Source organism: Notothenia coriiceps, unplaced genomic scaffold (genome assembly GCF_000735185.1).
Source record: "Notothenia coriiceps isolate Sejong01 unplaced genomic scaffold, NC01 NC01_scaffold00000339, whole genome shotgun sequence".
In the NCBI taxonomy this organism is placed as follows: Eukaryota; Metazoa; Chordata; class Actinopteri; order Perciformes; family Nototheniidae; genus Notothenia; species Notothenia coriiceps.
The window spans coordinates 3,888,684-3,915,668 of NW_011333040.1; the positions used below are offsets into that span (position 1 = coordinate 3,888,684).

At 41.7% G+C, this 26,985-nt stretch overlaps 1 protein-coding gene across 1 annotated transcript in view; it reads left to right on the forward strand.

Moving 5' to 3' along the window:
• The first annotated feature begins 732 nt into the window (after positions 1-732).
• Positions 733-26,985, forward strand: part of LOC104942940 (zinc finger SWIM domain-containing protein 6) — a 30,115-nt gene continuing 3,862 nt past the window's right edge. The window contains exons 1-8 of the mRNA XM_010768257.1: positions 733-1,179; positions 1,638-1,808; positions 1,929-2,075; positions 2,565-2,711; positions 3,505-3,765; positions 4,762-4,897; positions 25,084-25,241; positions 25,366-25,529. Coding sequence (XP_010766559.1) covers positions 1,011-1,179; positions 1,638-1,808; positions 1,929-2,075; positions 2,565-2,711; positions 3,505-3,765; positions 4,762-4,897; positions 25,084-25,241; positions 25,366-25,529 — 1,353 coding nt within the window. The 5' untranslated portion in view covers positions 733-1,010. The remainder of the gene's footprint in view (positions 1,180-1,637; positions 1,809-1,928; positions 2,076-2,564; positions 2,712-3,504; positions 3,766-4,761; positions 4,898-25,083; positions 25,242-25,365; positions 25,530-26,985) is intronic.

Below are 26,985 nucleotides of genomic sequence, written 5' to 3' on the forward strand. Positions count from 1 at the left end.
CAACTGCGGCTGTTGTTGCTGATGATATGTTAGTTTTCTCCCCTTGGTCCTTGTGTCTGCACTTTGTAAGGACACGCACAGTTGATCTCAACTCGTTTCAATCCCAATGTATTTTTGAAGTTGTGTGTCGGCTCTTTGAGTCACACTTCAAACCCTTCTTCCCAAAGTCCTTATCACTCCCCCTGATGTGTGGTGAATGCTGCCTCTCGGCGCCGCTCTCCCTCCCTTTCTCTCTCTCTCTCTCACTCTCCCTCTCTCTCTCTCTCTCTCTCTCCCTCTCCCTCTCTCCCCCTCTTGTGTCTTTCTACTCTGAGCAGCAGCTACAGCTCTCCTCCAGACACAAAGCCAAGCCTCATTCACTTGTCCTCACCCATGTCTCCTTGTCCAAATCATCTCCGCTCCTATTTCATTTTCGATCTCCTTTTTTTTCTACCCTCCCTCTGTTCCGCACCTTTTGTATTCTGTTTCTTTCTTCATGTTCTAACTCTGTCCTTGTCTTCGTCCTTCCTCCGAAACTCTCTCTGCTTTTATACACACATGCAACACAATCGCGCACACACTGTAGAGTGTACATATCTCCTGCAGTATTGAGAGTAAAATCCCTGAATGTGCTTGTATCCCCAGAGACAAAGCCACTTTTCATATTCTGTTTGTTCCAATTTACTCCAAAATGATGTGTGTGCAGTCAGCGTTGCCTCGGGACTAGTTAAGTTCTCTGTTTTCACAGAGTTCTGTTTTCCAGTGCAAGATGGCGCCAGCATACAAAATGTGCACTAAATGAAGAATGTTATGAATGCTCCACATCTTCGAAAACTGCCTCCAGCTCTCAGTTCTTGCATGATTATTGTATTTAGGATTTTTGAAACCTAAAAGACAAACCTACCTGTATTGTATGACTCATTGCGGACGTTGTGGTCACACATATAGAAGTAGGGCAGCTGACTTACAATGTGCGTGTGTGTTTTTGTGTATGATGCTTATGCTTGTGTGGGTGTCCAGGTGCCCTGTGGATGTGCATCGTACTGAACCCCCATTGCAAATCGGAGCAGAAGTCATCGTGGCTGCGCCAGCTGCGCAGATGGAACAGCGTGGACGTCTGCCCCTGGGAGGATGGTAACCACGGCAATGAACTGCCCAACCTCACCCACTCATTGCCTCAGGGTGCCCATGGCAACCAAGGTCAGAGATTGAGAAGTTTTGAATGTCTGTCAGTAAACTATTTACATTGCAAAAACGTATCTCAGTGGGAGGGGTTGTCAATGCATAAAGAATTTGTAAACATCTCTCTCACACACACGGAGCACTACTGTTATCCCAAGCATCAAAACTTTTCGGGGTTTTATTTTGTATCACTAATCCTTATCAACAAACTGTCATCCTATTGGAGATGTAATTTAGAGATCAGAAGCAAGGACAGGCTGCCATTTTTGTGGGTGACTGTTCTGTTTGTTTATAAAAATGATGCTAATTCCCTAATAAATTATGATATTGATAAATGTTAAAATGTGTGGGCATATAGGAAAAGAAAAGCAACCAAATGACCAGGCGTGTGAGTGTTCCTGCCATTCCCTAAAGAGGAGGCAGCATAAATCTCCTCACACCTCCTCCTCACTTCTGTCCCTCTTCTTCTTCTGCAGAGATGCGCCCCCACAGGACTGTGTTCACACGGGCCATTGAGGCCTGTGACCTACACTGGCAGGACCGACACCTCCAGCACATTATCGCCAGTGACCTCTATGCCAACTACTGTTACCATGACAACCAGGACGGCTCCCTTTTTGATACACGGGGCTGGCCCTTGTGGCATGGTGAGTCTGGGTGCATGTAGGTGTGTGTGTCATGTGTTATTAATACACAAAACAATGGACTGGGAATGTGCAGTAGCTAAAGTGTAGAATATCTGAGTTAAAATGTGGTGTTTCCCTCAGAACACGTCCCGACGGCCTGTGCCAGGGTGGACGCCCTGCGATCGCATGGTTACCCCAGAGAAGCCCTTCGGTTGGCCATCGCCGTGGTGAACACGTTACGGCGGCAACAGCAGAGGCAACTTGAGCACTTCCGCAGACACAAGAAAGGTGAAGCTAGGTTCTATTGTCACATCTTTTATTGTCAGAACACAAATTAGAAAGCAAATAATTATCATTTATTATACCCATTGTCCTCATTCCATTCCATACATAACAACCCTCTAATAGCAAGGGTGAATAAAAGAGAGAAAGATACATTCATCATACTGAGAAGCTTTTTCTTAAGTCGTAATTTTTCCAAGCTGGATGACTTAATTGCAATACCAAAGAGAAAAATGTTGTGTGGCTGTTTTTAATAACAGTTTTGCTTCAAAAGTCTTTCTTAAATTTCATTTTTAATCATTATTGTTATCATTGCATTTTAATTAAGAACTGTTCACTTTCCTATTGTAGGTCATTTTATAGAGATATGCTCCCCGCTGTTCTGAGTTGTGAAGGCCCTTGATTAATAAAGGAGTTGATGGTGTTGACATTGTGTTAACAGCGTCAGTTTGTCGCTTAATGTGTCTTTATCTGTTGTGTTTTTTTTTTATTTAGAGTTGCTGCATAAAGGCCATACTTCCATAACCAACATGGAGGGCTGGGTGGGACACCCCCTGGATCCCATCGGGACCCTCTTCAGCACCCTGACAGAGCCGGGACGAGGGGGGGAGGAGGGCTCCAACACCTGCTTAGACCTGTCAGGTACTGCTGAATGCCTGAACGAAGCAAATAGACCCACACACTCTACTCACATCTGAGCCAGCCACACACAAAAAGATCCAAAAAGATCATAGTCATACTATTTACTGTACATATGTTTTATTTTTATTTTCTTGGGCAACCACTGCCTTTACTCAAGTGACAGCTATGAAAGGGGGAGACAGAGGGTGTAACACACAGCACATGGTCTCAGGCTTGATTTGAACCAGGGTCCTTCGCTTGGGGACCAAAGCCCCAGTACATGGACCATCAGCTCAACCTACTGAGTTATACAACGGCCCTTCTATGCTTTTTTAAATTTAATTATTTTTCAACATTTAGTATATTATTCATTTTAAATATGGAATGCCAATATAAATGATTTGTACTATAGCTAATTAGCTGCATAATAAGACTTTTATTTTCAGGACTTTCATATTTTTTGAAGTTAGAAAGAATAGTTTGAGTGCAGATTCACCTCCAGTCCCTCGGTCTTATCTTATCTCGTCTCCTCTTGTGTTTTTTCAATTCTCCTCTCCTACGCTCCGAGATCCCTCATTGCCTCCTCTGCTCCCAGAAATAGCTCTCTGTCCTCTGAGGTACAGAAGTGAACAGAGGAATGCTCCTGAGGCGTTGATCTTTATTTTGGATGGTTGTTGGTTTCAGACCTCACTGTGTGACTGACACAGTGGTTTTCCATAGGAGACAGACTCCTCTATTGCCCAAAACCTCAGAGAATTACACATACGTTGACTACCGCTTTATGCCAATTCAGTTTTCTCTCCCCTCTTTGCAGACTGCTCCAGTGTTGTAAGTCGAGCAGAGCTCCAGCGAATGCCCGTGCAGCGATTACTCGGAGACGGGGAATCGTACGTGGCGCTGGCAGTGGAGACGGCTCTGATTGGCTTAGGCCAGCAACGGGTGATGCCCGACGGTCTGTACGCTCAAGAGAAGGTGTGTCGCAACGAAGAGCAGCTATTGGCCAAGCTGCAGGAAGTGGAAGTGGACGACTCCCTGGTCAAAATCTTCCGTAAACAGTCCGTCTTTCTGCTAGAGGGTGAGGGAGCTAACGGATAATATTTCGCCATTATTGTCCCTTTATTTCACCACATGTCCCAGCAGACTCAACACTCTCAGACATATACTGCATAGAGAAACCTCCTCTCTTTCCTTTCTCTCCCTCCCACACACCAAGACCCTACACATTCTTGCTAAAACAGGAAAAAACACATTGGCCTCTGTCTCACTATTTATTATCCTTTCATTTTGTGGTGCAAATAGAGGCTGAGCTGCCCTGGGCCAGACCAAAATGAGTTCTTTGCACAGTAACACCAGGGGTATTGTGTTAGCACACACATGCGTGCACTCACAACAGTGTGTACATTTACAAGGCTGGGGCTAGAACAGAATGAGGTTTGGTTATGGGAAAGAGAGGAGGAGGAGGAGGAGGAGGAGGAGAAGGAGAAGGGGGAGGATGAGGGGGAGGGGGGGTGGCACATCCTGAAGGGCCCGGCCCAGTCTCCTGTCCCCACCCAAACCCCAGCTCTGCCTCGGCCCCGGCGCGACCACCCACCTCTGGCTCCGTTGCTAATAGAGCACCAGGCTGTGAGGCCTCTGCGGGCCCCTGGAGGCTGCAGTCGCTCTGTGATGTGGTCTGTGGCTTAGGAGCCTGTTGGGGTTTAAAATAACCCACCAGAGACGAGAGGAAGTGCACGAAGAGATAGGGGGAGGGAAGGGAAAGCAAAATCTGAACACACACGACCATATGGTTTCTCACGTCACAGTTTGTTTTAATGCCGCGTGGCTTTGCTTCTTCCTGGCTGGGAGGGAAAAGTCGCCCCCCAGCGTGTTATAGAAAAAGTCAATATACAACTAAATGAAAATTCACTTGCTTTTTGTTGTCTGTTTATACTGTAGATACCATGAATTTCAACACCGAACCATAACATTTATTGACCTGATGAGACAGATAATTGTTTTATGAGTGTATTTATTCCACCTCTTTCCTTCAGTCATTAAAAATGTGTGTGTGCTTTCTTTGTTTTTTGCACAGCTGGCCCGTACTCTGGCCTCGGAGAGATCGTCCACAGAGAGAGTGTTCCCATGCACACCTTCGCCCGCTATCTCTTTACCTCGCTCCTACCTCACGACGCTGAACTGTCGTACAAAATTGCACTGAGAGCCATGCGGTAGGTCTTCAGTGTGGGTGTGTGTGCTTGAGTCTATGTCTGTGTGTGTTCTGCTGTAATCATGTCAACACTTTGTTAATCACATTTGATTGATTTTCATTTAAAGATTTTATTGCTAATCTTTGGATAAAGTTTCAGCTAATGGAGGCTTTTTGAAAAGAATACTGCGAAAAACGACACACATGGGATGTTTACTCACAAACAACATCTGTTTTTTCTAAAGCAATGACTAAAACCTCAAACTGTAGTCATTAGACTGTAAATAGAGTCAGAATTCCTTTTAATAGCACTCAAATTGACGTTTTTGAATGCCTTAAACTGGAGAATCCTATTAACATGTCCAGTTTCCAACTCTAAAGCATGTGAATACTTTTGATAAAGTAACTAACTTCAACATTAAAACATAATATGTGGTGACCTCTCCTTGTGCCTATTAGTACATCATTGTTCTACTCTAACTTTAAAGTCAATCACGGTGATCAGAGAATTTAGAGGTTTAGAGCATTTGTCTTTTTATGTATGCCTTTGATTCTGCTTCTAGTTTTGGGGCCCTGTCCTGTTTGTGGGTCTGACTTTGTATTTTCCATGTGATCTCTCTATATTAAGCTCCTGCGTGTATTCCTCTGTGGACAATGTGTACATGTGTATGTGTGTTAATCAGTCTGCGCTGCTGTGTTTTGATGTTGTGACTAGTGGGAGCTGGATCAGTGAATATTAATTACATTAATGAGACTGTAATTAGTGTGGCTGTAATGAGGAGGAAGCCCACACATGCACATGCAGGGCCAGCAGGGAGAGGGCAGTGTGAGGAAGATGTTTGTTGTGTTTCTACACAGTCCATCGCTGAGGTGCTGGCAAATGATTAGTCAATGAATAAGGAGTGCGTTTTTTCCTGGCTTGTACCATCGTGTGTCACAGTCTCACAAATGGAGAACAAAAGGAAAACAAACGCATCATTCACATATCCCTTCAGTTAACCAGTTGGGAGGCGTCAGGAATTGAAATAACGTTCTAGCAAAACCAAAACAACATGGTTAGGTTTCTCTGTGAGGGGCTGTGTGGTTTTAAGGTTGCACATTGCACCGCTGAATGTCCCTTCCTCACCTCAAAACCAAAGTCCCAAACCTGTTTTCCCATAGTCAGCCACTCCCCTCCCTCCATCGCTACCTCCCTTCACCTTCCACATTTCCTCCCCTCAACTCCTCCATCCTCACTCCTGTGGTGTGAAACCGGCGATTTAGAATAATATGGCCACTTATGGGTGCTCCTGGGAGCCAGGGGTGTCTACTCAGCACATAATGAATGTGTGTAATGTAGCGTAGTGTAATATGATAGCATATACCTCCCCGCTCCCACGGGACGGCGGACAGTTAAATATAGAGGAGGAGGTAAAGGAACCAGGGCTATTTTAATGGAGCTATTATAACACTATCATTGGTACGAAGAGAGAGCGAAAGTCGAGCTCCATCGCTCATTTACACACATAACTTTTCACTTGCTTGCTCTATTTGTCTTCTCCTTTGCAGTTGCTCATAATCCAGCTTTTCTTTTACTTTTTTTTTACACAAGGAAGTCAGACTGCCATCATCATTCGCAAATGCATATTTAGTATTTTAAAATGTGTTTATGAAGTTAATTAAAGCGTGTGAGAGCAGCATATGCTGTGAGATAGTTTGGTGTGAGCGGCCAACACACAAACAGAGGAGCTGCATACTGGTTCACAGGCTGCCCAGAATTTGACTGCAGCCTCAGTAAAAAGAAGCTCGCTCTCCGGAGACTGTCCTTATCGCAACTCTTTGGAAGAGCCACACAGACAAATCCCTGCCGCCTGTTATCATATGAGATTTCCATATGAGATACGAGTCTTCCAATGCTAATGAATCTACATCCTCTGTAATCCACAACCTTTGATCCTCTGCATAATCCATAATCTTACAATATACCACGCTGTATAATAAAACTGCAGTATGAGGATAAACCAATAGCATGACATACCAATGACACTCACAGTTTGCAGGTAGGCCAACCTTTGTAAAAAATTGTCTTAATAATTGTGTCCTCCAATCCTGCAGATTTAATATGAAAACACTAGGAATCTGTAGATGCAGCACTAGAGGAAATCATCTTTGATTTCTGAAGTCATAGAAAGTATGCGCAGCACAATGTAAACATTTTCCGTTTCAAGCAAGGTTTCAGCATTTAAAAATGCATTATTAATAAATCATTACTGATGCATAACATGTCAGCAGCATCTAAGTGTTCTGCCGGAGGTGAAGCTGATTGCAACATAATCTTCTTGGGTTGTGCCTTATGTAACGGTGCATCAAAGTAAAGAAACTGATCATTTGTTTTTTTATTTAGAAAACCTAATTGGAAAGCAAACTAGTAACTATTGCTGGAAAATAAATGTAGTGGATTAAAAATGTATATATTTCTATAATGTAGTAAGGTTTTATCTGCAGCAAATAGTAGCATGAAGTTAAGTGAAAATTACCTCAAAATTCTAACTTATTACTAAAGTTGAGCGAAATTAGGTATAATGTCACAGATTCACACACAGGTTATATTAATGATAAAATTGACTACTTGTCAAAAACAATGGTGCGAAATCATCTGCATTTTGTTTTTATTTTGTTATAACTAAGCATTTATACCTGACCAAAACTACTGCAAAATATCTGTACTTATACTGGAGACAATCCTTTAAACCTTAATTGCTCAAAAACTTGTTTGACATCCCTTACAAGAAAGCTAAAAATAAGGCTTTTTTCTAAGATTACTGAGAAGTGGGACTGAGATATTTTGGAGATATTCCCCTGACAGTGAGGGCTCTCTGGTGAAGTACTTTCTGTATAAAAAACAATACTTCACCCAAACCATACATGTCATTTCAAGCATCCAAGGCACTTAAGAGGAGTGAACTAAAATTAGGGGTTACATTTGGGTCATGTATGTCTTGATCCCTCCTGTCATTCTTTATGAAGGTTTCAGACTCTGAGTTTGTGTATAGAGTGGAGGTCATCCAGCGGATGCAACACTTTGCTGATAGATGTGTGCTTGATGGATTATAAAAGTGAAGGGTGTTTACAGTGAAAAGGGGAAAGGAGCATGATGTAGAGAGGTCAGTAGTCATGGTGATGCTGACCAGAACTCCCAAAGAGCGTCAGGATTTAGGTAAAACATGACGGGACTGCTTTTTATCAACATCTCCTTCGTACGTCTTGGCTTTCACTTCTTTTGCGTTATCCTATATGTCGATTTTATATGTTAATACATCTCAGTATGTATTGTACATGCTACCTACTATTCTATACTCCAAATATGCTCAAACTTCTACCATGAGTCCTTCCAAAATATATAATTAACATATTTTGTCCACTGATTGTATAGTGTCTGTCTTCCCTGGTCACTTTCAGTCTCCCTCCACATCGCCACCTTAAATATTCCTCGTAGGATATGTATTGCTGCGTCACTCTCAGATGTGACAGGGTGTTGCAGTGCCGTTTGATACCAGAGTTGCCCCCCCCCCCCCTCCCTCACTTCCTCACAGAGGGATTGATAGCCTNGGAACAACAACATTATGGCTGAAGCAGCCTATCTCCTTAAAGGACATAACAGATGTCAGGGTTGGTCATGCACGTCATATCTAGGAGTCTAGGACAATTATTTCCCTAACAGTGTTGACATTCAAACTCTAAATCAACATTTGAATGCTGTGCAACTTCCTCTCCCTTTTGCTTGTCTGTTCATTGTGTTTAAAGCTGGTATTTCTGCGCAGATAAAGATTTAGCGACACTAATATGATTCGTATTTTAATATTTGTTGAGATTCCAGTGGTGGCTCCGTAGGATTGTTGCCGGGTCGTGTGCTAACAATTCACAATCTTTACGTATGTAATGAAATATTTAGCGTTAATTCCTGTTTTGCCTTTCTAAGACAAAATGTCACTGTGGGAAAAAAAACTGTATGCCCTCACGCCTGTTTTGTTAGGGTGAAGACACCATACAATCTGACAACAGACATCCAAATCTTCTTTAAAGGGGACCTATCATGCAAAATGCACTTTTTTACGTCTTTTATACATGAATATGTGTCCCCGGTGTTCCAGGGAACTCACCAAGAAAATACAACCCTCTCTCTTTTCCTCCAAACCCAAATCTCTAAAAACAGGGCTGCAATGGATTTGATACATGTGGATTCTGATTTGCACCTCTATGATGTCACAGAGGTGCACTCCACCTGTATGGTCAACTCTCCACCTATCAGGGGAATGAGAGGTTGCCGTGGCATGGCAACAGCATAGCAACAGCATGGCAACAGCATAGTAACATGACGCTTGTGCCTCGCACCCTCCTTTGCAGGGGTCAGCTCCAGCTCATGCAAAGACAGAGCTGGAGTGAGGCAAAATGAGGCATGGCTAAAATGCATGATCTGTTTGGTATTTTGAAAAAAAAAACTTATAAATATAACATATATAGGTATGGCCCTACAATATATTATTCAAATATAGCATGATAGGTCCCCTTTAACAAACCTCAATAAAAGCTTAAAATGTAACAATACAATGACATTCGGTATGGCTCTACTTTGCTAGCAAGACAGGAGATAAAATTCATTATTATACAACTATATACTTTGTTGTCCCTGTTTTTAATCTACCGGTTGCATTTTAAAAACTGCAACACAAGACTAGAGCTTGGGTCACAGCAGATCCACGGAAAGAGGAAATACTTGAAATGTTTTGATATAAGATTGATGAAATATGGAGAAAATTGAGAGCACTACAAATTCAGTATACTGTTGCTGTAAAACAATAATGACATAAGAGCCTAACGGTATTTCTGTTAGGGGTGAGCGAAGCAGGCAGGACCCAAATGCAGATTACACTGAAAATACCTTTATTTCAAGGTTTTACATGGTGACAAACAGAACGGTGACAAACAGAACACTACCCCGCGAACACAGTCACAGACAAACAATGAACCAACAAAGACAGACAGAAAAAACAGAACTTAAATACACACAAGANGGATAAATAGTTGCGTATATACAACATGCAACCTATACTTATAAAAATAATGAAGGTTCAACCCTGACTTACGTAATACTCAACTTTGCGCACAGGTGGAGAGGATTTGTTAGTTCTACGAAATTGACATAGCTATGGTAGTAACGACAGCATAGCGCATAGAGTATGATGCGAAGAAGGTGGTATGATTTTTCGTTCCGAAGCTATCCAAAAAAAATACAATATATAACCCCCTCAAACACAACAAGTACTTTCTGTTTACGAGATTACTAATAATCTGGAGCAATTTGTAAGTTAAGTCGCACAGCTAACATTGTTTAATGCAAGGTTTCTTAAGAGGTGTAGGGATATACCCCACACCCACTATATATTTATATATATCTGATATTAGGGGACTATATTGGGAATATCAGAGTGGGCCTATAATGTGAAAGGTTTTGATATTCTCTAGATTTACTAATGTATCCTAGTCATAAATCATGAGTAAAAAACTTGTTCTAGATATTTACGCGCCGCACGTTTTGGAGGGTTTCCAACTGGTAGCTAAGTACAAACACCCATATTTTTTGAAATTTTTTGAAGAGAAGAGGTTCGTTTGGCTATCCTCTGTGTCTCTTATGTCAAAGTGAAGCCTTGGTGGACTCCAAATAGATATTGTTCCGATCCTTCATCCTCATCCATCGGCATACCGACGGGGCTTGTAATCACAGATTTGGAATTAGTATTTATTGGGGAGTCGATATTGCATCAAGATACTGACGCTTATCATGATACATAATCTTGATACCAACATTGAAAGAGCGTGATGTTGCAGAAATATTGCGCGATTGTACATACAGAAAACAAGCTCTATCAAAAACTACTTCTAAAAAAATATATTCAGATAGTAGATGAGACAACGAGTAAACTACAAGGAAAAATAGTATTACTTTATTACCTCGTACATAATCTACCTATATTCATGTAGAGTGCACGTCAACCATCTGTCAAGAGCTAAGAATGTAATAACCGCTACATCTCGTAATGACACCCCAGCAGCAGTCCCACCGCTTTTAAACTGTATGTTCAACTTATATATTCTCCTTGGTGATTTTGTTGGCAGCCTTTGGGTCGAATCTTCATCGCGTGGAGACCACTCTGATAGCCGTCTGTATTTTATGGTACGGCATGTAGAAATATTAAGTCATATGTAAGATTCATATATTATGAGGTCCTGAGAACACATAAAAATAGACTCAGAAGACAGCATACTATATTCAGGACATATATTATTATTATAGACAGTAACACACTTCCATACACACTACACATTTTCACACACAATAACACATCACTACATAATACACACACCAACTAAAATACTGGGTTAACTTTTGAACTTTTCACATACACATTATCAGTGCGGCCCAGACCCTGAACCAACCCCGAAAACCACTCAGTTTGTGGCTCAGAGTGAGATGAGCGTTACTTAATTGATCCGCAGGATATCTATATACATTGCTGTCCGCGTAAGACAAGCAACTAGCCCAGCAGCCGTAATCTCGTTCCCTGGATGTGGGGGAGCGCGGCGCGAGAGGGCGTTCCTACGATTGCCAGTTTTAGCGGAGAGAGTAGATGTTCTGTCTAAGCAGAGTAGTATAATTCGACAAGATGTTACAAACACAGACGAGCTCTGCAGAGTATGATGTACAGACATGCGAAAAAATATACAAAGACAGAAAACACATTTTATAGACGTAAACCCATCATATTACATACTCTGTCTGTCCCTCAGTTTTCCATTTTTTTAATGCTCGATCCCCGTACAAAGCGCTTGAGATATCCAGGAGAAGCATAGAGATCCATACGTAGCTCGGGGTTATGGTGAATATACCTACAAGCCTCCAACTAAGAGCCGAGGGGACAAACTACGCGTTTTCGCACATATAATTATTGGTTCAGTTCTGACGGCGCCAAGCCGAGTTTGGAATTAAACCATATAACAAGATAGTAGATATATTGGTGAGTAATACTGTTTTGGACATGAAGAGAGAGATATCGAGATTTTTACTATTCTGAGACGGCTCGGCCCATTTATTTTCCTCACAGACAGAAACATACCCAGAACATTATACGATTGTAAAATAAAAGCAATAATTGTGGCTTCGATATTGAGGAAGAACATGTTTTTATGAAACCACACAGCTTCCGGTTTCCACGACCCACCGGAGAAAAAGACGTGCTGCAGGCACGAAACACATTACCAGTAGAAATACATTGCTTTTAAAATCGTGCTGTGCAACACGAAAAAAAGGAGAAAATCGTGTTGGTGAACACGAATCAATAGATTAAAAATCGTGTTGGTGAACACGAAATGCCATGAGACTGGGTTGATATGTAAGTAGCACCAAAATGCAGATACAAATTTGAAAATGTGTAAGCATATGCTAAATATTATAATACGATTTGGATGTTGCGATCATCCATATCAAGATTTTGAAAACATTTAAATTAACTGTGCAGCTCTAAGAAGAAAGTTATTTAAGTAACATCATCAACAAATGCCTTCCACTGATACCAGTTCAGCACTGATGGAAATATGATGTGCACTCAAACTCTGTTTTTTCTTGCTCTTTTATACAAATGGTCCTTTGTCCTTAAAATGGGAAAGAGGAAAAACTATTTTGGGCAATAGCCAAGATATTTCTGTCCTCTGATGAGGCTCTTTCTTTAAATAGCCCTGTGTCTGTGTTCCTCAGATCACGTTATATTTCTACTTCATTTATATTTCCGCTTCACTTAATCTGCCTTGCTTCCTGTTTTACCGAGTAAGACAAACTACTGTACCATTGAACACGTTATTAACGCCTTAACTCCATTGTGAAACAAACGGCTCAGTCACACGGGCTCTTAACCTCGGGAATCAAGGGATCCATTTAAGAAAATCATATCACACCCTGGCCCCGAGCTCATTAAAACATACAAATAGCCAGAATGTGGCCTGACCCATTTTTTGGATCCAGACTTGCTTTCAGCACTGCAAAAGAGAGTCAGTCTGTGTTATGATAAAAAAAAGTTCCAGTTGAAGGTTTAATAAGTATAACTTTTGTAATAAAATAAGAACAAACTTTCATAATCCAGCCTCTTTCCAATAAAAAAGAATGAGCACACTGGCCATTATAATTATGTTTTCGTTACAAAAACTGACAACAAGCAAAAGTAGGCCTACTTTATTACGTATCCAACAATGGACTAGGGAATGGCTTGTGAGTTTGTGTGATAATATAATCAAGGATGAGCAAAAATGATCATATAAAAAAAGCTATAACACAGATTTCATGTGGCGTCTCAGTTACTGAGAGTTCGGCTAGTTAGCTGAGTTTGCTAATTAGCGTTAGCTTGTGATAGTTGGACGTTTGAAGATGTTTCCTAAAGTGCAACTAAATATTTTAACTAAAATGTTTTAACCAACTGATGTCGCAGGTGAGTTTTCATTGTACAGTATCCATGTTGCCGACCGAGGTATCAACTATTATTTATCAAATAGGAATCCCATTTCCTAGTAGATTAATATGGCGTCCCTCAGGGGGCAAAACTGGGTCCACTGTTGTTAGAATTGAACATATTACCTCTATGCCCAAAAATACGGAAATCCAGCTTATATTATCACAGTTATACTTTAGACCAGGGGTCGGCAACCGGCGGACCGCGGTCCGAATCGGACCCAGACGCCGACCTGTACGGACCCGGACCTATAATCAATACATTAATAGGGGATTCTATTTTAACCTCCGCCGACAGGGGGCGAAAGAGACGAGTGAGCGATACAGGGAGAGAAACACAGAAGAAGAGACGAGAGAGCGGCAGAGAGAAGCGGAGAGGAAAGTGAGTGAAGAGAATAATTAGTGATACAGGGAGAGAAGTGGAGAGGAGAGTGAACAGGCGTGTTAGCGGCAGACAGGGAGAGACAAATAATTACACATGGCGCTCTCCAAGAAGAGGAAAGTGGACAGTGAGAGAACAGAGCTTTTAACCCTGAGTGGACTCATTCATGTTCATCCTGCCCCCTGGGAGCACAGAACCAGTGTGTCTCATCTTTTCAGAGACCGCGGCGCTCATTAAAAGTGCAAACACGCCACTATGAGACAAAACACTAAGGTTTTAAACATTCCCTCTCAAGTCAGAACTGAGCTCACAAAAAATAGGCAGTCTCAGATCCCGATATGATCAGTCCACCAGGATCAAAATTAAAACTAAATATCGTTCCAGGGCAGGCTAACCGAGGCTAACCCAATGAGCACGTGCATGTGTGGTATGAGAATGGCCTGACACCATTGCAGCCCAGATCTAACTCCCTGGCAGACAAGCTCCAGCTCAATCCTCGCACTGAATTAAAAAAAAGTGAGTGAGGGGCTGCAATAATGAGAGGGAAAGGAAGAGAAACTTTAAAACTGTGTTCAATTGTTATGATGTGTAAGAACTGATATTGTTCAATAATCGGCCTGAAACTGTTAAGTCATGATGTGAAAGTGGTTAACAAGAAAAAGAGAAACTCAAGCTGCTGCTACACTTTATTTTGATTTATCTAAAATTAAGCACTTTTAAGATGCACATATTTTCAAAGCTATTATATTTAAATTATATTTAAATGCAGCCCGAGAGGAACATTACACATATCCAACGTATTTTACTGTATATCTGTAGAGTTCAATGTTAATTGACAATACATATTGTTGTTTTTGAATGTGACACTTTCTTTATCTTGATGGCAGTCAGTTGTTGATTACATGCAGACGTTGATAACAGCTACTCCAAGGTATAGTATCGCACATCAGCATTCATAAAGCGCAGTTAGCACTTTTGTGATGTTCCGGCCCTTTGCATGGGAGACGATTTTTCTTCTAACTGTCGGACTCGTTGAATTTTAGTGAATTACCCCTGCCCTTTTTAGACTGCTTGTTCTATATCAGACGTAGTGCTGCATTGCGGATGAGTTATTTTCTTATTTAGCCCCTTTCTGTCCTTGGAACACATATCAGACCTCTGGGTGTAACTTGTTATCGTTGATCCTGCTCCCTTAAATCCCAGCTTCTTCATCCCGAACATCACTGGCCAACAGTCCAGTACTACACTCATTTTTATCGCGCTGGTATAGCAGTGGGCCTTTGATTGCACATTCGACATCTGATATGAGGTGGGAAATGCTTCTATATAATTGTTGATTTATGAGCCCCATACTGAGCGCCAGATCTGCACTGCCAGGCTTCGCCCTCCATAACTGGGTCAGCCTGACGACGAGGAGTAATGGCTCGTCTCTGTGGGCACGAGCGCCTCATAAATTATGCAGAGTCAGAGAGCATTAAAAGACAAAGAAAGAGGTAATATGCTATGACTGTGACGAGCATCTATGGGGAAAAAGCCAGAAGATAGAGAGTGTGTCTGAGACTGAAGCATCATTCTTTTGTCGCGTCTGAAATGAGTCGATGAGGGTTTGTCATCTGCAAATAATCCAAACAACAGAATCGCGGCAGAGGTTCTTGCCGTCCCAGAGGTGATGCTATCCATCCATGTGCAAAGCTGATTCTGACGGGGTCACAAACTGACGCTCATTGTGATGCCTCGCAGGGCCTCGATACTTAGGTCCTGTTTTCAGCGCTGCCTAGTATGCGTCTTCTGAGAACCATTTTTTAGCCACAGATGGACAATCAAAGTCCGGGAGCTAGGCTTGGACAGAGCAAATGAAAGTGTGTGTGTGTGTGTGTGGGGGGGGAGCATTTTAAGGAGTGGCACTCAATGGAAAACCAGTGTAATTTCTGAGGGGACTGTCAGTTATGATTGAGTTGATCCCTGAGCATCAGCCATCGTTGACAGGAACTGACTTGAACCCAGCACATTAAATAACATCTGTCTCTAAGGCCTGGTTTAGAAACCACATATTGTTATACCTAATTGTTTCATCCACTGCGTTTGCTAAAGCTTAAACCTAGCTTTTACTACCACCACCTTATTACCCTGTTACCACTGTAACTTGACATATTTTGGCCTCACATCCCCATTATGCACAATGAGTGTGCCTGGCCAGCTAATATAATGGTGCTTACACATTAAAGGAGGCTGGTGCGGGCAGTTTGAGTCAGATTAGTTCAGATCTGCTTCAATTAGATGCGCCGTTCAGAAGATTTCATGGCGACCGCGAGAGGTGGGAAATAATGGAGCTACAAAATACTTGTCACCGGTCTTAAGTAGTAATTTCTATGGTATCAGTACTTTACTCCCACTACTTATTTTTCTGAACGACTTTTATCTTTCTACTTCTTNAATCACACAAACAAGACACAGGTGAGGAGGGAGGAGAAAACACAGGGGCACCAGGTGAACACAATCGGGTAATCAGGCAGGAGGGAACACAGACAGAAAGCAACAGGCAAGACAGGGGGGGGAAGACTTTTCAAAATAAAACATGAAACCAAAGACAGAAAAAGACAAAACACAACACAGACAGATAGATCGTGACAATGTCTTAGTCATGAACTCTGTTTCTCTGGGCTTTGACTCCTGATTTATCTTTCCAATTGCCTGTCCTGTCAGCGAATAGAAACCTTTGTGACTTAGAGATTTGATTCACACTCTTTCCTGGCATTGCATCTCTACAACCGGAGCCAAGGCGGTAAATATTTCAGGCTGAACAGGAGCATTTGGGACAGCTCAGCAAACACGCTCTGTGTCGCTGACATTCCCACTCGGTGTCACACATGGCGCCCTGCCGCAGCACCAGGGGCAGCGAGGCTTTAGCAAAGCTGCTACAGTTTGTTTTGTGGCGTGTTGAACATTTCCCAGCGTATTTGTGAACTGCATGATTCATTGAGGTGGTTTGCGGATGTCGGGGGAAGTGGATTTTCAGCAGCTGCACTGAGATCACACCAAAGGTCATCCACCCCCCCCATCACACACACTTCATTTCCCTCCTTTTGGTAAGCATGCTCTGGATTTTTTTCGTGAGAGCAGTCAGACACATGAGTCAGAGGGCAGCGGAAGTCCCAGGGCTTTTACTGAATTGTGACTGAGGTGGAGAAAAAACATGAACTGGTGAAGAAATCAGGCCGTCTGTAATCCAATTAGACAAACCAAGCAGGCCAGGAGATCATCGGCTTGAAGTAATTCAACCATCAGCTGGAGTTTATGCATTCAGAGCACTGATGTGTAACAGAGAGGAGAAGAGACGCTGTTGGCATCAGAGCCGGTGCATGCTGATGTGATGCATCATGTTGGGTTTACATTTTGTTTCGATTCAGTTCAAAGCAAACTACATTTTACGGATTTTGAATTAGCACTTTTTTGCATTTTATGTCATGATTGTGAACTGTGGAGGTCCAGAGAGGCAAGTGAGAGACATCGGGCCCATTCTCTATGTGTGATCTAATAATACTTTTGTTGTAAAGCTACGTGTGGTCGGTGAAACAGGTGGGAAACAAAGGTTATGTCAGGATTATTTGTCAAGGTTTTTAAGCGTGCAGGGAGGAATGAAAACTCAGCTGCGCAAAATGGCAAACATACTGTATGTGTGTTTTAGCAACCAAAAACACCATTGCAAATAACCTGCTTGACGAATAAAACAATTTCAATAATGAACTGAAACAGATTATCTTAGACACATTTCTTTGGATCAATTCCTAAGTCATAAAAAGAGAAAACAATTTAGGTCAGATTTCAGAAATGATCAACACAATAGCAGGAAAACCGGCCTTCTTGTTGAAATCCAGCAATCGCTGCACATACTGGTTTTGTTGCAAGCTGCAAGTACATTTGAACTGAGAGAGATTCAGGTGTATTTTAGTCACCTTTCACCTGAACACCTCTACTGTACCTCTGTGTGGGTTTGGCCCTGAAGGATGTACACGATACAATACTCACTCTGACCCTCCCATGTGATCCTGTCTGTGAAACACTGCTCCCTTCGGTTATATTGCACTGTAAAAGCTCTCCATTAAGCCACTCCGCCATATGCCTCCCACACATCAGCCCTCAGGTCTCAGTCAATTCTCTCGCTATCTCATACTCTGTGTGTGTGTGTGTGTGTGTGTGTGTGTGTGTGTGTGTGTGTGTGTGTGTGTGTGTGTGTGTGTGTGTGTGTGTGTGTGATGGCCAGAGAGAGAGTATTTCTATCTATTTGTTCTGGGATGGAGAGCAAGCGGTCGAGGCCAGAGGAAAAAGGCCAGCAGCTGTTACCTGTAATGGGGGGCAGTGGACAAAGTATGTTTTTATTGTGAGTCGGACAGAGAGCAGGTGTAAATCCAATATGCAGGGTTAAGGTTAGTTTCTTAATAAAGCACATTTCAAACACAAATGTACGGAGGTCAACACGTGCCCAAAAAACGTCCATTATGAGAAAATGGCAGCTTCAGAAACAATGCAAATATAAAACGCTGCAAGAAGTTCAAAACACAACGGAAACCAGGGGACACTATAAAGTGACGCACACAGCTGGGAACAGAGTGCTTGTTGACGTTCAGGGATTATAAAGTTGGAAATAATATCTGAAGGAATCGTGCTATCACATTGCTAAAATCAGCCAAGTCTTGGAAATGTTGGCCAACTTTATTTATATAATCTTTTTTAAATGATAAGACATTTTATTCAAAACATGTAATTATGTTGTTTTTATTTAAATAATTAACTTTTTTTTTTAAATGTTTCCTTTTTGTTATTATTATTATTTTTTTATGAATATAAGAAATATCATTAAACGTGTATTAATCCCTCAAATGTTATGTATACTGTCTTGCATACAGTTAACCATATGTTAAGTCAATACCTTGAGTACTATGATGAGGATAGTAATAATAATGAATAGTTAATAATAGTAATAACAATTCATTACATTTATTTAGCGCTTTTCCAAGTGCTCAAAGCGCTTTACATTGCATATTAAATATATCAGGCATGTAAGACATAAATACTGTGGACAATGCCCACATGGATAGCTGAGTAAAGCTGTATTGGTGGACAGAGGAGAAGGTTTTCTGAAGCTCTGAGGTCACTTGGTGAGAAAATCATCACAAACTGAAGGGGTGAAAAACGTCCGGTTTAGTCATCTGTGCTGATAAGACAGTGTGAAGTACAGACAGGCACAGTGGTGAGCCGTGACTTTTCTACCTAGGCCCTCTGACCCCCCCTTCCCTCGAGAAAAACAAATTATTACGTCACAGCGTATACTTCAGCGGAATATCAAAACAGCGGCCCGGGGTGCAAAACGCATCAATGACAGCGACCCTCTACCACACAAAACAACACCATTTATATAAACACCTATCATGACAGGGCAGCCACAGCCAAGTAACAATTACAAATGAATTAAGTCGGCACGGCGGCCCACATTGAAAATGACTACCTTTGATGATCAAATCACTTAAACACAAAGTCCATCCTCCTGTCCTTTTGGATGAAGCACTTGATGGCGGGTCATTCAGCTGATCCTTTGTCCCTCCAGTTTATCATTGTAACTCAATCTTGAAAATGACTCTGTTAATAATTTCGCAATGATGTCATCGCTATCACTGACATGAGCCATCATGAACAAACTTATGCTAATTAGCTACTTCCCCCTAGCTTGACCCATTGTTATAACACATGCATAAACTTCACAGCGGGCGGAACTTGTCATAAAGTCCACGATAATAAAACCCACCCATTTAGAGGGAAGATATGATTGGTCAATTGTACTGTCATTTGACATCTCTTGTTTCTAAAGTAACGGGCCCTCTGTGAATTTACAGCAGGACCACCAATCAGCTCCTGTCTGCACAGTAACTTGCAGAGACGGCTAAAGGAGCTTCTTTCATTTAACCCTTCACATTCCAACAGAAACTGAATAGGCAGATTTGAAGGATTTATTTCTTTGGAAATGTTTTTTTAAATACAATTACATCAAGTTATTTTGGTAAAACTAATGAAAAATATAACAAAAAAAATATTTAAAAAATGTAATGTTTTTAGATAATATTTTTTAGAAGGGCCCTGACGGCTCGCCACTGGACAGGCATCAACACAGCATCAATGATTAATTATGCACTGCTACTCTCCATTAAGCTTCTTCTCAGTAATATTGTGAATTTGGCCCCCTTTGAATTTGTGCTATCCAGAAATCCAGAAATAAATGTGCTTCTGAGCGTTGGTACTATTTCACACCGACACCCCGTTTCACACACACGTTTCTACAAAGAAACACCTTGGAAAGGTTGCCAGTGTGTTGCTCACAAAACACATCCACAATCACACCCCCAATGGCAGTTCAGTGAATCCAAATCATGTGCATAACCTACATTGTGTCTCCTATGCATCCATGATTTTAACCCTGGAGCTTTTAGCTGCGACTCGCTGAGCCACCATGCTGATTTAAACAGGAGAACATTGATTATTGATTGCTTTAGTGGCTGTCAACAGTATGGAAAATGACGGAAGGAATCCTTGTAAGCGTTTAGCGCTTCTAGTTCGCTTGTCTTCATGCTTTTTTTGAATGGGTTTTTAGTTAGAAGCTTGAAATAAGGTCTGTAGTTAAAACAAGCTGAAGAAATGTTCACGTTTTGTTCTATGATATAAAGTACGTCAGTAAATACCTCACTGGTGAATGTCTGTAGCTTTAATTAAAAACAGTGGCTACTAACAAGTGGCTAAATGAGACTACAAACCGTCATCAAGCCAAACATTAGCCGCCTTTAGCTCAGTGGTTTTAACCCGATGTCATGTGACGTGAGGTAGTTTGTCTATTAGCTTTTTACTTCTGGAGATGCATTAAAATTATGTAGCTATGTGGAGAACAAAACGTGCAAATATCATATTCAACCCAGTCTCACGGCATTTCGTGTTATAGTCACGAAATTAATCTATTGAGTCGTGTTCACCAACACGATTTTCTAATTTTTTTCGTGTCACACAGAACGATTTTAAAAGTAATGTATTTCTATTGGTAGTATTTTCTGTGCCTGCACCAAATAATAACAAATTAGAAGGAACATTTAAAAAAAAAAAGAAAAGATTTCAGTATTCTGAGGCTCTGAGCCATTTATTTTCCTCTCGGACAGCAAAACAACTCAGACATTATACAATTTAAAATAAAAGAGATAGGGTTAGGCTTAAGGTAAGATATTGAGTAAGAAAATGTTTTTATGAACCACACAGCTTCCGGTCTTCCAAGACCCGACCGGACAAAAAGACGTGGTGCAGGCACGAGACATACTACCAATAGAAATACATTGCTTCTAAAATCGTTCTGTGTGACACGAAAAAAATTGAAAAATCGTGTTGGTGAACACGAATCAATAGATTAAATTAATTTTGTGACTATAACACAAAATGCCGGGAGACTGGGTTGTCATATTATATTCAAAAACCCCATCGCTTTTATTAGCTGAAGACTTTACGATGCTAACCTCTGCATTGGCCAATTAAAGAGCGTCATCATTGCACCGCTCTTTTGCGATAATGATTCAGGTCTTTCCTTCATGTGATATTTGGGCTTCTCTGCATATTCTGTGATTGCCCTGACTTTTGTTGACCTGGCTTCAGGACAAGAAACCCTGCCCAAAGCCATGGGATTGTATTTGTGTGCAAAACTATCTCAAAAACAAACAACTTATTCACATAAAATTATGATGATTGACAGACCGTAACATGTTGAGCTCCTCTCTGAGCAATGTCAGTGAACTATTAATAAATTGATATTAGAGAAATGGGCTTTTGGCCAGAAGGCGCTCTGGAGTGGAAACTGACAAATCTGTGAGAGGGAAGTAGATGAGTAGCTGCTCACTGACCAACAAGAGAAGACAGAGGAGTGCGGAAATATATAAATATATCAAGTTATGGTTCAACAAGAGGTTATGTGTGACGACAGGAGTTTTCCGACGTTTCACTCCTTCCTACAATTAGTCTGGGAAAATGGTCGGCAGTAATGTTGGTCCCAGATTATCTGGTAATATTCCAGTTTTATACCCAATGAACTGATTGCAGACTCAATTTATGATTTATTTAAAACATGATTTATGGTTAGGAGAATAATTGGAATGATTAAGCTAGACCCCTAAAAAAGTGGTGCACTTGAGGACTTCTGATTCCCCGAAATATGGTATGTGGTTGACGTAAAAAACATTCATAGACCCCATTTACACGCAAACGCATACGAAAGGCAAACAAACCGAATACAATATCAAAAAAGTCTTCCGTTCACACGAGACCGCTCGAAAGCGCTGGAGACGCTGTTGTACATATTCCGGGCCTGTAAGTGGCGCTGTACTTCCGCCACAAAATATATCAAAACGAATGAATAAGACCCCCGAGCATGGTTGCCATGGTTGCCCTTCTGTTTATGCCCCGCGGTGGATTTAGCAACATCTAGTTCATGTAATTCTCCATGTCCACTTGTTCCTGATGGTTGTGGTAGAGGAGCTGTAGATGGTCAGTAGCTACTGACAGTAGCTACTGACCATGCTATAGCAGTGAGCAGCAGAGGTGGGGAGAGGTGGGGCTATGGCTTCATCGTTATCAGGAAATTATTGTATAGGACGTACACACGGAGCCGTTTGGCCCCCCAGAGCGTTCCGTCTGCAGATCTATCCACCTTGGGACCCGTTACCGTTTGCGGGGTCCGTTTCCGCGTTTCCGTTACGGCCTCGTGTGAACGGACAGGCTATACGAAAGAGAAAAGTAGCGGGTATAACCGTTTGCGTTCTCGTGTAAACAGCACCATAGACTCCCCTGAAGTTTGTTCATAGCCTAACATTAGCTTTCTACTTCTTTTGCATTAGCATTTTCTGTAAAAGTCCAATAGGAAAATCCTATTGGCGTTTCTGTTGAGGTATCCAATGTGATACTAACTTCTTCCGTCATCCCTGCACGACTCTATAGCTAAGACAAAACCCGGAAAAAACGATGGTGTCACCAAATACCTTCTTTTTCATGCGGAATAAACACATGAGCTATCTGCTAGTTAGCAATTTAACTAGTGCTAAACTGGTTAGGGAACTCAAGCCGAATGCTGCTGGTAGCAAACAGCATCGCTAGGTCTTACTGCTCTTTTTTTTTTACTACAGTGTGAGTTGCCAAAGAAATGTCGTTATACTTTGTATGATGACAACAAAGATATACTCTATTCTATTTTATTCTATTTCTTCCTGGTGAGCTGTCACCAACCTTTACGGCCCTTACTGAATTTTTTTTTGGTACTATAACAACTAAGATAAGGTACTTGTAAAAGGACCATAGAAAACCGTTTTATGCTCATTTTTTCTATTTCTATGTGATTAGAATTGGAATATAATGAAAAGAGGTGTGAGCCTATTGGCCATGACCCCTCCACACCCTGAAAATGAAATGTGTGTGTGCGTGCATGTGTGTGACAGCGATCCATACCAAATCAGAGGGACCTGGTATGTGGTTAACATGAGTTTCAAAATGTTTAACATTTGGTTCGACAACATAACATACATTCATAAACTCCCCACTCGTGAAATTCTGAAGCAGTTGCTAACAAGTGGCTAACTGAGAATCACATTAGCCAAAGAAGAGTCTATCTCTATGTCATTAGCCTTGGACTATAATGAGGAGAGGTGTTAAGGCCCAGATACACCGGCCCGAAATCGGCAGTAAAAGGGAGTCGGGCCGAACATGAGCGTGGGCACGCCCTATTCGGAGTGGTGTGCGCCGCACCGTCGGGTCTTTTCTGCCGATCTGACGCCTTTTCTTGCCGATTCAACATGTAGTTGAAGTGGAAGTCGGACAAAGGGATAACACTGATTGGCTGTTCAGCTAGCGAATCAGTGCATGAGAAGCGTTAACGGAAGTGAGGGAGGTAAACAAATGATTTAAAATGGAAGATGGAACACACACGGATGGCTATTTCACCTCATCGGTTTATAGAGCTCCTGTTCGTTCATGTTTTCAATGGACGAGAGTGAAAATGGAAAGAAAAACGCTATTTGTTGTTTGTTTATATCACGGAGTCTGTTCTTCTTCTCTGTCTTCGGGTTGTTCCGGTTGTTGCCTCTTTTGAATGATGAATACACACTACCGCCGCCTGCTGGTAAGGAGAGTTATTGCCACTCACGCATGCACAGTTCATACGTGCTCGGCTCGGATTTGCGGTGTGTTGCAGTGCGCGAAGTCGGCAAATACGCAGGAGAGTCCGGCGACGCAACAGTCGGTGTCGGCGTCGGAGACTTCTCAGGTGACTGGCCGGTGTATCTGGGCCTTTAGACTGCCTATTGACCATGACCCTCCACACCCTCGCAATCAAATGAGTATGTGTGTGTGTGTGTGTGTGTGTGTGTGTGTGTGTGTGTGTGTGTGTGTGTGTGTGTGTGTGTGTGTGTGTGTGTGTGTGTGTGTGTGTGTGTGTGTGTGTGTGTGTGCTTGTGCTTGATTCATGTGCTTCATTCATGTGTGTCGGTATTTGTTTGATGTGTGTCCAGCCTTACGGGGCTGGAAGGTGAATTCCTTAATTTCCCCGTGGACTCAATTAGCTTTGTGATTGGCTGAGAGAAGGCCAGGTTGTGCTGTCTTCTGAGGGAAAGAAGACCTTTGAAACTGAGGTGGGAGCAGAGGGAAGAGAAGTGAAGCAGAATAGGAGATGAGCCGGCCACAGTGGTAATGGTGCTGGTGCTGGTGAAGACTTGGCCCTGTCAGTACTATTATAATGAGAGACTGAAACTAGAGAAGCCCCTTCATCCACTAGCAGGTGTTGCACAGCTCTGACTTCATTATGACCAATTAGAATGAAGAAAATACTATTTATACCGTGGTTTCTAGGTGATTAACTACTAGGTTAGAAGTAAATTGCAGGGATAAGCTAACTGTAATCCCCTTGTGATCACTAAAGTCATTTTCATTTTGAAGTCACTTTCAGACCATGATAATGAAGACTTCTTTCCGTCTGAACAGTGTTCTTTCTGTCCGATTTCCACAAGATTTTGATCATTCGTGGACCTTTGGTGTTTCTCTCTGATTCTCATTCACTCTATCTCTCAGCCCATCTGTTTTTCTTACATTATTCTCTTTCATACTCCACTCAATGCTCACCTATTATGATAATCAAAGTCTAAAAACTTTACTTTGAATGATATCATGTATTTAATTGTTTTCCGCAGAATAGCGTTACATGGATCTAATTTTCTGTCTGTGATTCCGTCAGGTTGCCTGTGTTGGAGTCGACGGCCTCGCCTGGTGACCTGTCACGACCCCACCACATCGTGTCCGTGGTGCCCAACCGATATCCCCGCTGGTTTACCCTGAGCCACATAGAGTCTCAGCAGTGTGAGCTTGCCTCCACCATGCTCACTGCTGCCAAAGGTGCGCATATATTCACAATATAATACACACAGGAAAAGACTGTTGGTGAACACTCTCTGGAAGTATGAGAAACATACACATATAATCCTAGTCTAAAGCTTTCTCATGTTCAAATCCCTTCCAGGTGACAGTCGCAGGCTGGAGACAGTCTTGGAGTCCATCCAGAAAAACATTCACTCCTCGTCTCACATCTTCAAACTTGCACAAGATGCGTTCAAGATCGCCACTCTGATGGACAGCCTTCCTGACATCACACTTCTCAAAGTCTCTCTGGAGCTCGGACTGCAGGTACGTGACCACGCCAAAATGGGCACTGATGTATATTTACTGGCACATTTTAAAGAGCTTGTCCTGCTGTTATTGCAAATAAGTGTGTACATTAGGGTTTTAATAATGTTAAGGTTTATTAGGTGTAGTTGGGATACAAATTATAAGGAAACCAGACACATTCATAACACCCCTCTGCTTATGTATGTGTGATGGCGATGCTTTACTTAAATGAAGTTAAAATAGAGACCCCCATGAAACTCCTTTTTAAATTCTTGAAATTATAGCTATATGATAACTTTTGTACGGAAAGCTCTAACAGCTTTTGAGGATGAAAACTACTGCCAGGATGGTTCACTTATGATGTTAGGTTCAAGGATGTATATGAAACTTCATGAAAAAAGTTGTGTTGGCATTATCGCCTTGAAGGAACAGTATTTGCATTTGTTCCTGTGAGATATCAACCATACCATTACTGATCCGACCATGTGTATCCTTTAGCTTTCTGAAAATGTAAACATTTCTGGGTGTTGTAAAAGACGCTGAAGATGACTGAGGACTACATTAATAGATCCTGGACAAAAGTTGATGTTGGATACAAATGATTATCTGCTTAGACTGATTAGAATCGTGCTTGTCATTGTTTCCTTCTGTCATAAGCAAAAACAAGGCTTACATCAAATGCATTTTTTTGATTGTGCGCAGGGTTGATGGTGTAATTTGATTCACATACACAAAAAAGTTGTAGAATTCATTGTTAAATAGTTCATTGACATTTGTGAAGCAAGCCTGCACTGCTGTGGTTAACTAAGCCGATCTTGGACAGACTACATTCCTTTTAATACTCCCCTTGCGCTCCATTATACAAGTATTTACTTTGAAGGTTTGCCTAAGGGTTTGTCATTCCCAAAGCAGCTGTGTGAAAATGTGAAGTAAAACATAAAGAAGGTTTAAGTATCTGATGACAAATCAACCACAGAAAAATGAGTCCCTGTTTAATGACTGTTTGAATTATAATACAATGTTTACCCTACTGTATAATATATTATATTAAAAAAAGGCCTCAATGGGAATGGTAGAGATATTTCAGTTTCCTTGTGCAGATGGCCCCAAGTTAGAGATGTTATCTCTAACTTGGGGCGACTGTGGCTGTGAGGGAGTGTGGTCGTCTTTCAACCAGAAGGTTGTGGGTTCGATCCCAGCCCATGCAGTCAACATGTCGATGTATCCTTGGGCAAGATACTTAACCCTGAGTTGCTCCCGATGGCATGGCCAACGGTGTGTGAATGTGTGTGAATGTTAGGTCCTAGAGTAAGGTACACTGCTCTGTATGAATGGGTGTGAATGGGTGAATGACATGTAGTATGTAAAGCGCTTTGAGGGGTCTTAAAGACTGGATAAAGCGCTATATAAGTACAGTCCATTTACCATTTATTGTTGTTTAAATTAATTCTTCCGAAACTCAACTGTGTGTCCC